The sequence below is a fragment of the Rhincodon typus genome, chromosome 2 (assembly GCF_021869965.1).
Source record: "Rhincodon typus isolate 14 chromosome 2, sRhiTyp1.1, whole genome shotgun sequence".
In the NCBI taxonomy this organism is placed as follows: domain Eukaryota; kingdom Metazoa; phylum Chordata; class Chondrichthyes; order Orectolobiformes; family Rhincodontidae; genus Rhincodon; species Rhincodon typus.
The window spans coordinates 79934802-79948283 of NC_063333.1; the positions used below are offsets into that span (position 1 = coordinate 79934802).

General features: G+C 39.1%; 1 protein-coding gene across 4 annotated transcripts in view; it reads left to right on the forward strand.

Annotated features, from left to right (window-relative positions):
- Positions 1-9526, forward strand: part of rapgef5a (Rap guanine nucleotide exchange factor (GEF) 5a) — a 162451-nt gene extending 152925 nt beyond the window's left edge. For all 4 annotated transcript variants that reach the window (XM_020530166.2, XM_048613850.1, XM_020530167.2 and 1 more), the window contains 5 exons: positions 114-164; positions 2660-2747; positions 5733-5797; positions 7098-7152; positions 8260-9526. In XM_020530166.2, coding sequence (XP_020385755.1) covers positions 114-164; positions 2660-2747; positions 5733-5797; positions 7098-7152; positions 8260-8378 — 378 coding nt within the window. In that variant the 3' untranslated portion in view covers positions 8379-9526. The remainder of the gene's footprint in view (positions 1-113; positions 165-2659; positions 2748-5732; positions 5798-7097; positions 7153-8259) is intronic.
- Positions 9527-13482: the final 3956 nt, after the last annotated feature.

Here is a 13482-nt window from a genome sequence, read left to right on the forward strand (position 1 = left end):
TCACCATTTATAAATTAATTATGAGAGAGAACAGCCACCTGTTATCCATTTAAACATTTTGCTTAAAAGATATTATCAAATTAGAGTTTCATATATATCTTTTTTTTCCTTAGAAAGTACCTGGGAAATTTAAGAAGCTATTCTCTGAACTTGAAAGTTTTACGGTAAGTACTGTGCACCAACTTAAAATATTCAGAACGTCACTTCTGGAGTAATTTCATAAGTTTACATTCAAAGCTTCATATATTGGGAATGCAGATATTGATGCCAAGAATGAATTTGAAGGTGAATCTTGCAGAGTCCACTATGCTCCATGCCCAAATTCCTAAGTGCATTAATGAGTGTAACTCCTTGGAAGCTCTATGATTTCAAACTTTGGTTCAGTGGTAGAATATTCACTTCTGTAAGAAGGTCATGGATTCACAATGCATTTCAGAGATGTGAGCATGTAATCAGCTGACATTTCAGTACTGTAGTAAGGAGATGCTTCAGTGTAGGAGGTGCTGTCTTTTGGGTCCTGTCTACAATCTCAAGTAGGTGCAAAAGATTCCACAGCACTATGGAAGAAAAGCAGAGCAATTCTTAATGTCTTAGCCAATTTTATACTTCTTCCAACTAATAATCCGATCGATTATTCCTTTCCTGTTATTGGACCTAGCTTGTGCAAATTGACTGCTGAGTTTCTAACATTACAGCAGTGATTACCCTTCGAAAGTATATCATTGACTGTGAAATAACGAGCGATATCATCCAGTAATGAAACACATTATAAGATCTCTTTTGTTCATAACAAGGCCATGATTTGTGATTTTAATTCACTACCACAGGGATTATGTGTTGTGTTTCAGTTTGGCTCCAAATTACAGCAATAACTTGGGCATTCTCAGCCTCATTCCTATTTAATACAATTTATTAGCACAGCACAAAAACACAATTTGCCACCAACTGTCCCTAATCATCGAGTCACAGAAATTAAGAATGGTTGAAGATGAAAAATGGAAATGTTTATCACTGGATACTACTAAAACACTGGACTTCCCTTTAACTTGGAATTCAGGCACAATTGGGTAAAGTTGGAGTGTTTGCCCACATTAAAGTTGTTCTTGATATAAAGTATCAGGAGCTTTCCCTTAAAACAAACCTAACCGTTTGAACCACTGGTGAGCTGTGTTTGGCTAACTGAGGAGCTGAAATCAAGATTTGGCTGGCTTGGCAGGAATAAGAGTTAACTGAGAACTGAAGTGAGCCAACTTGAAGACCAAGTTGCAACCATCACAGACTTGCAGGCTAAACCTGTCAGCTAAAGACACGTGGAAAAGACTCAAATGGGGCATAATAGATATGGAACTCCAAGACTATACTGGCTGACATCAAAATGGTTGGAATAGTTTTGATTCACCAATGGTTTGACCTGAAAGTGATTGATGGGTATTGACACGGAAAGTTTTTCAATCCTCAACATAATGTTTATTGCCCTGATAAGTGCAAAGATATACTTCCTTTCTGTCACCACCTTTATGGGGGATCTAATATGATATTTCAAAATTTGCAGAAGATACAAAGCTAGTTACGAATGTGTGTTGTGAGTAAGATGAAAGATATTTTCAGGAATTTGGACAGTTTTAGTGATTGGGCAAAAACATGACAGATAAAACATGATGTAGAAAAATGTGAGGCTATTTACTTTGGTTGGAAGAAAATTTGTAGAGTATTTCTTAAATGGTGCGAGGTTAGAAAGTATAGATGTAGAATGAGACTGTGTTGTTGTCAATTGGTCACTGAGAGCTAACATGCAGGCACGACAAGCTATTAGGAAGCCTTTATTGCAAGAGGATTTGAGTACAGGGACAGTGAAGTCTTGCTTCAATTATATAGGAGCTAGGTTTGACTACACTTGGAGTACAATATGCAATTTTGGTCTCCTTACCTCAGGAAAGGTATTATTGCCATAGAGGGAGTGCAACAAACATTCACCACACTTATTCCCAGGATTGTGGGACTGCTGTTTGAAAAGAGATTGGGCAAACTGGGCCAGTATTTTCTGGAGATTCAAAGAATGGGAGATAATCTCATTGAAACCTACAAAATACTTAAAAGGGATAGATACGTTCGATGCAGATAGGATGGTTCCTCTGATTGAGGAGTCTAGAACCAGGGGGCACAATAAACAATAAGGAGGATGCAATTAAGACCAAGATGAGGAGAAATGGTACAATGAAGCTCAATCTTTGAGTATATTTAAGTAGAGGTTAATACTTTTTTCATTATCAGTGGCGTTAAGGGTTATGGGGATCATGCAGGTAAAAGGCATTGAGGAATTCAATCAACCATGATTGTATTAAATGGCAGAGCAGGCTCAACAGGGCGAATGGCCTACTCCTATGTCCTACATTTCTATAGTATTTCCATGGCTGCTCTCCATCATTTTGGAAGATCAGCAGAAATCCCAGAAGAAATACACATAATCATTAATGTAATTTCTCTGGAGTTTGCTTTGAATTTAATGCAGGCAATCAAGAAACCTACATGGAAATTTCTGGTAAGTACATTTTTAAGAAATGCAGAAAATGACAGAATTTTGTCATTGTAAAAGTAGCGTGTAGTTGTCATATCTTTTTTTTTTGATATTAAGCACATTAAACATCTCACTATTTTACAGGATCCATCCCTGAATCATAAAGCATATAGAGATGCTTTCAAAAAGATGCAGCCACCAAAGATTCCCTTCATGCCTCTGCTGTTGAAAGGTAATCTTAGACTGGGCACTTTCCTAGGACTGAGTATGGCTAACTGTATGGCTATCTGACTTGAAAATAGATCAATTTAATGTAATTTACTTCAGCATTTTTTGTTCTAGATATTTTCTAATCAACTTGTTCAGAGATGTTATGATACACCTTTGGAACAGGTGGGCCTTGAACCTGGGCCTTTGGGTAGTTATTACGCCAGTAGATTTCCTTCACGTTTGGTTCTAAGGCAACATAATCCTGTGATTGAAAAACAAGTGAGTTCATCTCAGACAGAAGTGATTTGCAGAGTAACTATGGGTCACTGATAATTATAGAGGTTAGATTGAGTAAGCAGGTGTAAAGATTAAATGTAAAAATGACTGCTGGCTATTTATTGATATGACCTTAAGTTTTCATTTAAATATCAGAAGTACAGTGATGACAGTATTGAACTCTGCTTAACAAGTGAAAAATTTAAGAATGTCAACGTATGGTAGATCACATTCAGTCACAAAATACATAAAACTTTTAAAAATGTTGAATCTGACCTCCATTGCACTCAATTGCCATGTCCTTTTTATGTTGTCCTTTCCATATTGCTCTTGGATTTGTAAGCATCTTCAGCCAGAAGTGCTGAGTGGATGATCCATGTTGGCCTCCTGCTGAGGTGCTCAGCATTACAGATGTCAACCTTCAACCAATTCAGTTCACTCCATGTGATATCCAGATACAGGTGAACCTGTCACATACAGCAAATGCTAGTGACCCTGATAACATCGCATAGTACTGACTATTTGTCAGCCCGAAATAGCCACACCCCTAACCAACTATGTAAGAATACGGAAAATCATCTAGTCATATCCTATGTACAATAGGGTGGTCAAATCCCATTTGGCCAATTACCACCCATCAATCTACTCTCAATCATCAGCAATGTGGTAGAAAATATCATTGATAAAGCCATCAACCACATTACTTACCAAAGACCTGCTCAGTTTGGATTCCAACTGAACCACTCAGCTACCAATCTCATTTTCGTCTTGAACCAGATATGAACAGAAGAATTCAAGAATTGAGGTTAGAATGACAGCTTTTGACATTAAGACATTTGAAGATGCCTTGAAGGAAATATCAAAGATCCAAAGCAAAAATGAAGTCTGTGGGAATCAGAGAGGAACTCTCTGCTGGTTGCACAAGAGGAAGTAATTGTTGGAGGCCAATTATTTCAATTCCACAACATAGCTGCAGGAACTCTTCGGGGCAGTCTGAGCCCAATTCAGCTCTTCTTCAACAATTTTCCCTCAATCGTAATGTCAAAAATGGGGAAGTTCACTGATGTTTGCACAGTGTTTGACACCAATTGTAGCTCTTCGGGCATTGAAATAAGTCGTGCCCATTTGCTGCTTGTCCTGGGTTGATATAAGTGGCAAGTAATATTCATGCCACACAAGTGCCAGGTAGTGGCCATCTACACAAGAGAAAATCTAATAACATGTCTTGACATTCCATGGCATTAGCATTACTGATTCCCCAATATAAACATCATGGGAGTTACTACTGACCCAAATTTAGCTGAACCAGTCATAAAAATATAGACCTGTTCTGAGGAAGGGTCACCGGACCTGAAACGTTAACTCTGATTTTTCTTCACAGACGCTGCCAGACCTGCTGAGCTTTTCCAAAACTTCTGTTTTTGTTCCTGATCTACGGCATCCGCAGTTCTTTCAGTTTTTATAAAAATACAGCGGCTACAACAGCAAGCCAGAGTGGGAATTCTACAGGGAGTAATATAGCTCCTGATCCACCAATTCCTGTCCATAATCTGCAACACATGTCAGAACTGTGATGGAATTCTCTGCACTTGCCTAAATGAATACAGCTCTAACAACACTCAAGGTGGTCAATACTTGCTTGATTGGCATCCTAACTACCACCTCAAACATTTACTCCTTGCTTCATGAGTGCAGAGTGGCATCAGTGTGTACCATGTACAAGGCACACTGTAGAAACTTACAAAGCTTTGTTCAACATCACTTTCCAAACCTTGAAAACTCAATCACCTAGAAGACCTTCACATTCCCCTCCAAGCTACACACCATCCTGACTAGGTTCAATATTGCTGTTCATCCACTGTCTCTGGATTAAAGTCCTGGAACTTCCTCCCAACACCACTCTAGGTGTATTCCCACCGCACAGACCTCAGTGATTGAAGAGTGCAGTACACCATCACTTTCTTGAGGACAATTAAGAAAGAACAGTAAGTGTTAGCCTCTGCAGCAATACTCAACTCACAATTTGAAAAATAAAGGAACCTCATCAAAACTTTCTGAAAAACCAAACCTATATATTTCTGGTGTCATTGAACTTCCTGCTTTTTTTCTCACCATTTCCGTCTCTGCCAATCACACAAATGAACCTCCATCACCTTCCTCTGCTGATGGGATTGTCATCAACTTTGAAGGATCTACATGAGCACTGAGCATAGGCCACTGGTTTTCTTCAATGCCTTTTATTATTTTATGATCCTAGATAACTAATCTCAGCTCATAATTGAACTAACCCAGCACTCATCCCATTGATTACCATGTATTAAATAGATTAAAAATCAGGCTGCGCCTATAGAAGCTTGATTATGTGCGTCATCAGATTACCACCCAGCCAGTGAAAATGAAAATTTGCATGTGTGTTGTATGTGTAGTTATCAATAGAAATTGATAAGATTAGTGCAAAATATTTTTTTTAACAACTTCTATGTTGCACAATTTTAATTTCTTTGTTTTAAGCAAGTTTCCCAAATATTTTAATTAAATTGTATATACCTAATTCATATCTTGTGTTATCTGAATAGTTGAAGTTATTATAAGTTTCCCAGTCAACACTGCAGACCACATTGATTTCTCTGCTATGTTCAGTGCACAATTATTGAGCTAATCAATTTAATCTGCATTTAATTGTTTTGCTGTTTTGGTGACTTTTTGTTATTCCATTCTTTTATCCCATTAGATGTAACATTTATTCATGAAGGAAACAAAACCTTTTTGGACAACCTTGTCAACTTTGAAAAGCTGGTATGTGCAATTTACTTACTTTTTCTTTCCTAAATGATTTCCGCTCAAAGATCACCTTCCAGCATGCTTAAATGTTTGATATATCTCAGTCTACAGTAGATCCAAAGACAATTGGATTCAAAGTTTGTCTTCTCTTGATGACTTAACATTCTTTTTAGCTACTTCTTTTATTTGTCCATGGAATGAGTGCAGTGCTGGCTGAGCCAGCATTTATTGCCCATTCCTAATTGCTACATGAGTGACTAGTTTGCTAAGTCCATTTCTGAGGGCAGTTAAGAGTCAATCACATTGCTGTGAGTTTGGAGGCACATGTAGGCCAAACCAGTTAAGGATGATGGATTTCCTTCCCTAAAGTATGTTAGTGAAATCCAAATTTTAATAAAAATAATGTTGCAAATGGGGAATGTCACATCTTTCACATTATCTGAACAATGTTAATTACTTTTGTCGAGCGAATTATGGCAGTCAGTTCAGCTTGGGGATGAAAGGTGAATTTACTGAAACTGAATGTTTGGCCAAAATCATTGATTACTTAAAAAGACATGTTTTTCTATTTTATGGGAAGTCATTCCGGCCAACACCACATGGTGAGAACATAGGGATTGGTAATACATGGTTTTCCACCTAATTCAATTGTTAATAAATTATGTATTGTACTTGCCCACATTCTGAACTGCAATTCCAGTGTATGTAGTTCAGCAACAAAAGCAGAACATCAGAAATTGACTCTGTAAAAGTACAATTACTCAATTGCATTAAAAGACTGGAACAGATACATAAAAGATTGTTCTCCTGTGCTAACACTACTTACCAATGTCTGGTGCATTGAACAGCAGCTTGGGGATTTGTTAACTTTACTTGAAGGGAGAGTTGTTGCTCCATTCAAAAGTTCAGGCTTAATTTAAAGTATTCTATTCCTAAATTAGTTGTTTCAATCTGCCATTGTAACTTCAGGGGGAGATCAGCAGAACTCCTGAGTGAACAATGTGAAGATTTAAATATTATTTTTTATACTGCTTCTCCAGGGATTTTGTTAATCTCTCACCTGTAGCAGCAATTAAGACAATATCTAGTGAAATTTGCTAGTTTATCTTTGTATCAACATATGTTACCTGTTGTTTGTTGACATTCTATTGGCAAGCACAACATTTTATCTTCTTCCAAATGGAAAGGTTTTGTTGCAGAAACTGTATTTAACCAAGTGGTCTTCCAGGGCAAAATATTGAAAATAATTCTTGGCTTACCAATGGTTCAGTGAACAGTTTCTGCTGGTGTTTTAACCATTTTTCTCTATTCCCAGCACATGATTGCAGACTCCATCAGGTTGCTGAGACACTGCAGGAGTAATCAGATCAGTGAGTATCAGCAGTGGTTGTGCACTTGGAGCTGGGGACATGGAATGGGGAAGTGTTACAGAGTATCAGCAAGCAGAAAATAAAAGGATTGCGGTGGTAATAACCTTACCTCTAGACTAGGAGGCTCATGTTCCAAGGCCCACCTGCTCCAGAGTGTGTCATAACATCTCTGAGCAAGTTGTTATGAAAATGTCCTACTCCCCCTCAATTGGCCATTAGTGCAGCTTCTTGTGGATGTGTGCATCTGAAGACAGGATTTGAGTTATATAGAAGGGCAAATTAAATCTTTAACATTTTAAGTTTGTAAAAATGGATCACTTGATGAAAAATCCTCACCTTAAAATTTACCATTTGGTCAAAATTCACTTAGGAAAGCGAACTCACAAACTAAGTACAACAAATCTCTCTCCACAACCATTGGGCCCCTCTCCAAGTCAGATAGTTTTAAAGCTTGAATTCAGGCTTTCCAAGAGAACTATTATCCAGAGAGTATGAAAATTCCAATTCACTTCATATTTGATGGAATTTTAGCGAAGCATAATGTAGATTGCATGCATTAAAGAATACTCCAATGTGATCTTCGGGTCCCTGTAAACCTTTGATCTGGATTTGTGGATGACAGTATGCACTGTAGAACAAATTGAAAACTCTAGCATGTAGAAACTCTACTGCTGCTCATACTGACAACAGTATTCCTGACCAGAATGGGGAGAATGATTGATCATTTCTCCATCAATCATGCTTGCAAATGACTGGAATTATTTTTGGAGAACAGAGAATTGGGATATAATTATTCTCCACACTCTGCCTTTTGCTAGAGAAATCACCCTGCTTTCATCAGGGGTTATTATTTCTGTTTTTGTGAAGAATTTAAAAAATAATTCTGTAGACTGTTTATTGTAGCATGCCTGTGTGAATACACCCTGCTTCAGGTAGGAAAGGAAATCATGAAGATGACATAAGGAGGCTACTCAAAGGGATATAGATCAGTATGTGAGTGGGGAAAGTTCTGACAATGTTGGCTGCTCACACAGATAAGACAACTAGATGACGAGTAAGGAAGCTTCAGTGGGACAGTAATTACAGTGATTTCTGCTCTCACTCTAGGTATGGAAGATAATCAGAAAGACCATCAGGATGTGAAAGCATATGTTCACTACTTGCACGTTATTGAAAGCCAAGAGACATTATTCCAGCTTTCTCACAGACTTGAGCCAAGATCTTAACTAAAGCTCCATCAACTTGTAAGATCACTGTATTGATGTTGAGTAAAAGCTACAGAGAACTGCAGTCATGACAACTGTGGCAAAGTGACTGGACCATTGTGCTACATGACCAGTCTCTTGTGAAATCATAGGCACAGTTTACATACAAATTCGACACAAGGTGGTGAGAAAGCAACAATTAGTTTAATAAGACACTTCCATGGTGTTCAGTCAAGAAGCTATGTTGCAAGAACCTTCGGCAGAGGCACTGAACAGGGAACAAGCTAAGAAACAATCAACTACTGTTTGCTAAAACTAAGCAGAATAGAATTCTGTCCATATTTGTCAGAAGACAATTTTTAATTCATTTTTCTTGTGCCAAACTCTCAACGCAAAGACAGAGGACTTTCTTCTCTACTTTGACATGTGGCAATTGGACTTTGCATCAATTGGATGAACCTGCCACTGGCCCTGGGAAAATACCCAGAAACAGACCTGCATGAAGAGAGAAGGAAATAGTTACTGCTGCAGAAAACATTGAGCTACAACAACTCAAAGGGGCAGTTAGTTTTAAATATTTAATACAAATGCCGTTGGTCCAATAAAGGAGCAGAATCTATCAATAAGAATTGGCAGCCCATTCTGCTTAAAAGAAAGCTCACTATGCCTTGAGTCTTTAAATTACTTGCTGTGCCTCTCCCAGCAACACTGCGCACCATTGAATGTAGGCATTTCCAGCAATCATTATTGTCAAAGGGATGGAAAATGTTAACCCTATCACCATATATAAAAGCCCGCCAGGATTTTTCAGGACTAAAAATTTCTAGGAGCAGTGATGATAAAAACCTAATGCATATTGAAATGTGGATTCTCACACCACTGGGCAACCGGGAAGAGAAATTCTTGTCTGATATTTTAGTCGTTTTTAATGTATTTCTTCATGAGAAGAGTTCACTGAATAAAAAAATGACTGTATTACAGTGCTATAAACATAAATGCCATGCTAAGCAGTTTAATGAAGCTAATGATTTAAGGTTTTAGTAAATTTTATATCTAATGATGGTGCAGCTTCCTTTGATGTGGAAGTATATTGTCCCATAGTCAAAACAGTACTAAGAGTATTTGTGCATTAAGCTAAATAAAACACATTTGTAAAGTTTGTACCCGTATATAGAATTAGTGGCCCTGAAATTCTTTAGGTTTCTCATGTTATACTGCCAGAGATATTATGTTGGGACCAGCTGAAGCCACAGAAAAATGCTACAGATAAATTTTTAAAAATGCAATTTACACCATTTCTCAGAACTCCAACATTCACTTGCTGCAGTTTCAGCAAGAGATTTCAAGCAAAATTAATCAGCTAGAATACACTGGAATAGGATATCACACATTAAATGTCATCAGGCAGATATTTGCTGGCCAGCACCTTCAGTTAAAAAGTTTACATTTAGAAACTGAATGAACAATTATGCCAAAAGTGTTCTTCTTTGATCAATGAGTTTTAAAATATGAGAAATTAGCAGCAGAACAACTACTTTTAAAAAAAAGGGTTAAATTGGTGTGGATAAATTCAAACCAAATCCGAACAGAAAGGGAAATAAAAAGAGGGAATTAAAGATTAGATTAAGTGAGAGAGGACAAAAAAAAAAGACAATAGGTGGATAATTTAAATTTAAATATAAAATTTTAAAGACCTCCAACAAGAATTCACCTGAAGGAAGGAGAGTCAACAGTTAAATACTTTCTGGGCCAGAGACATTTATTGTCACCAATTAATAATCGTCACATATTTAAAAAGATATTTATGTTTTTAATTACTAGACTCAATATTCCATGCAGTATTTAATGTGCAGTTAATATGAAGATCCAGATGCCTTTAAAAATAACAAAAACCTAAAGACAAATTGCAAACAATAAAGGTGCATATCTCGACTAGTGAATTCTGGACACTCAGAAAACACACTGAGTCATTTAATCCTTGCACTTTCTGACAAAGTTGCACACCAGAATGGCATGTTTAGTGTTATTTTTCCAGCAGATTCCAGCCCAATGTGATTAAACAGGGTATTTAATGTAGTTAACCTCGCCAGACCTTGAATGACCCTTAATTTCACTCTGGTGTCTGCTAAATTCAGTAACTAGATACTCAGTTGTGTAGGCATGACTGAAATGTATCCTTGTTACTCCTGCAGAGACTTTTTCAAATCTTTGCAGCTTCAACTAACATTCACATATGAATGTTTGCCTTTAACATTGTTAGTATTGTTTGGCTTAATTCATGTAACAATGTTTAAAGCAAGGTGGTGTTGGGTTCATTTTAAGAAGAAATGAATCTATAGAGACCCAAATGTTCACCTTTTGGGAGAAAGAGCTCCAGAGCAGGAACAGCTATTTGTGTCTGCCACCAAACCCCATCTACTTCACTTCATGTCTGCGACGTGTATTTGTGATACTGTATGTTGACCAGCAGGTGGTGATGTTACACACTGTGAATACTTCAAGGCAAAATCATGCTGGTGCCATTGAGGAAGATGATGTAGTGGCAATGCTATTTGGTTATAACCCAGAATCTAATGCTCTGGGGTCATGGGTTCAAACCCTACAATGGAAGCTAATTAATAACTCTCAATTATAAAGGTGTTGTCTCAATAATAGTAACCATGAAACTATAATCAGTTGTTGTAAACTTGGTACACTAATGCCCTTCATATTTTCTCATCTGATCATCCAAAACTTACTTCACTGACTAGTAGATGTGCTCGCTGCTGCAGGGATATCCCAGCATCCCAGGTGCCACCTCCATGTTAGAACGCCAGCTGTGCCCATGGTCAAGCATTGGCAGTTCAAAGTTGCCCTTCACTATGCATGTGGTGGCACACCAGCCGCAAAGCAATGCTCCTCCTGGTACATACGTGGCATACCTGACACTGCCTTGCACATACAACTGCACATTCCTACCTCAACCACTGTTTCATGGTATGACATGGGACATTCAGACAAGGCACCTTGTGGAATGACTCTACTTGATACTTTGGCATTGCACCTTATTGTGATGAATGTCGCAGCAGTCATGTTATAACATGACAAGTGGAGATTGTAAGTGCTGAGTAAGTACTGAACCCTTCTCCTCCCAGCCCGAATCACCCTTGAAATATATCATTGTATATGAAAGCGTATTGCATTATATTTACAGTTCAAGGTGAGAGGGAATTCCCTGTTCTCTACCTCGGTACAGCCTTTGAGGTCTTGCATTAGCTATGTGTTTTGTGGCTCACGGGTACATCTTTTAAGGTCACCTATGATATCCTCTGCAATCTGCAATGACTAATGACAGTCAAAATAGGATCCAGCCAGCATTTGTACTTCACACATTTGTACAGGGTGTGCATTTCCCGTGCACAATGATATGAATGAGAAAGGCTTAAATCTGGACTGTGCAGAAACATGATTGATGCAATTGCCCCTTTGATGACCACCTCATCTCTCAGAATAGAGTCTGCTTTCTTGGACAGCAAATAAACAGTCTGCCTACTCTAGATCTGATCTTAGCCACTCTCCATTTGTAGGTTGTGTAAAGGGATCTAGAGATCATTAAAGACATTGCAGTTTCTGTTTGCGACCATGCTTCCCAGCCTTAGCCTGGTCATCAGGCTACTCTCCTTCCGAACCTCAATGTCCCCTTCTAACTGGCACTCCCTGAAAGCCCCTATGTTCTCACTCACCACCTGAAATTATAACTGCAACTCTCATTCTCCCCTCCTGACCTCTATGCCCACAGTTTGGTCCTGCCCACTGCTCCTTATTCCCCTTCACGCCACCGCCCATTCCTCCATCAAGGCCACAATGCTGACTGCCCATATCTAACCCCCCCATCCCCTCACAGCACTCCTATCCATCCAGGCATTACCAGCTCCCACCCACTTAGTCGATATTCCCCTGCTTTACTGGCTTTTTCCCCTCTGAACCCCACTTGGCTGCCTCCAATCTACAGCATTGAGTCCCCATCTCCTTACCACTACCGCTTGGCTTGAAACCCTATCTTGACTTTTAATGCCATTGACACCTAGGGCTGACTGTGACTCCGCCCTCCCCTCCCCCAATCAACCTGGACAGACGGCCCTTACGGATGAATGCCCAGACCCTTGACTGATCTCTGTGCTTCTCCTGATTGATGATCCATGAACCCACTGACCGCTTGTATCGGAACTACAGGACCGACCACCCGCTAATGAGAGAGTCTAATTGCCTCAAGGTGCCCACGCCCCTGGATTAATTGCAGATGCTGCTCTTGATGGGTTGCACAAGGACTGATGGCAGCCCCACTTGCCTTGACTGAGTACTATTGTCCTCTGACTTATAGACATGGCTATTTGTTGATGCATATGCACATGTGTTTTTCACATTGAATGCCAGCACATGCTGTAGATGTGACAGTGACATAACACGCTCCAAAGTGCAGCATGGCTGTGCAGAAACTGGATTGGGGATGTGCCATGATGACGTGGTGAGGCTGGTATGTACCAGATGCCAGTGTCCATGGACATGGGGGTTGTGTATGATGGAAGTGTGTCCTGAGGTGGAGTTCTGGAGGAACAAACAGTGAGCTGCAGTCATCAGGTACCCATTCTGTCCTTCATATCAGGAATTCTTGGCTTCTAGTTTCTATCCAGCAAGTGGGAGAATAGGAAATTGCATATCAATGAGATGTGAGGAAGAAATAATGGTGGTTTTGAGCAATGATTCTTGTAAATAGGCCTCGCACTGCTCAAGAATCCTAAACAGGACTGGTTAGAAAATATGGCTTCTTTGCTCTTGATGTCAAGAAGGGCCTTGCTAAATATCTCACCTGATTTTCCCAATTTCTTGTCATAGCCCACATCATTCAGTGACCTAGGAAGATTCTAGCCAAGGCATCTATCTCATTACGATCCTACCCAGATTAAAAGATAGAAATCTCCTCTGTATGCCTGGAGAAAGACTTGGGCAATTTTGACTCATTCACCATTGCATATCAGGATAGAGCACAGCTAAACTGCCTACTTTAGACCAGTCTGAAATGAAATAATCAGGATGTGGAGGTGCCTGTGGTGGATTGGGATAGACAAAGTCAGAAGTCACCTCGACA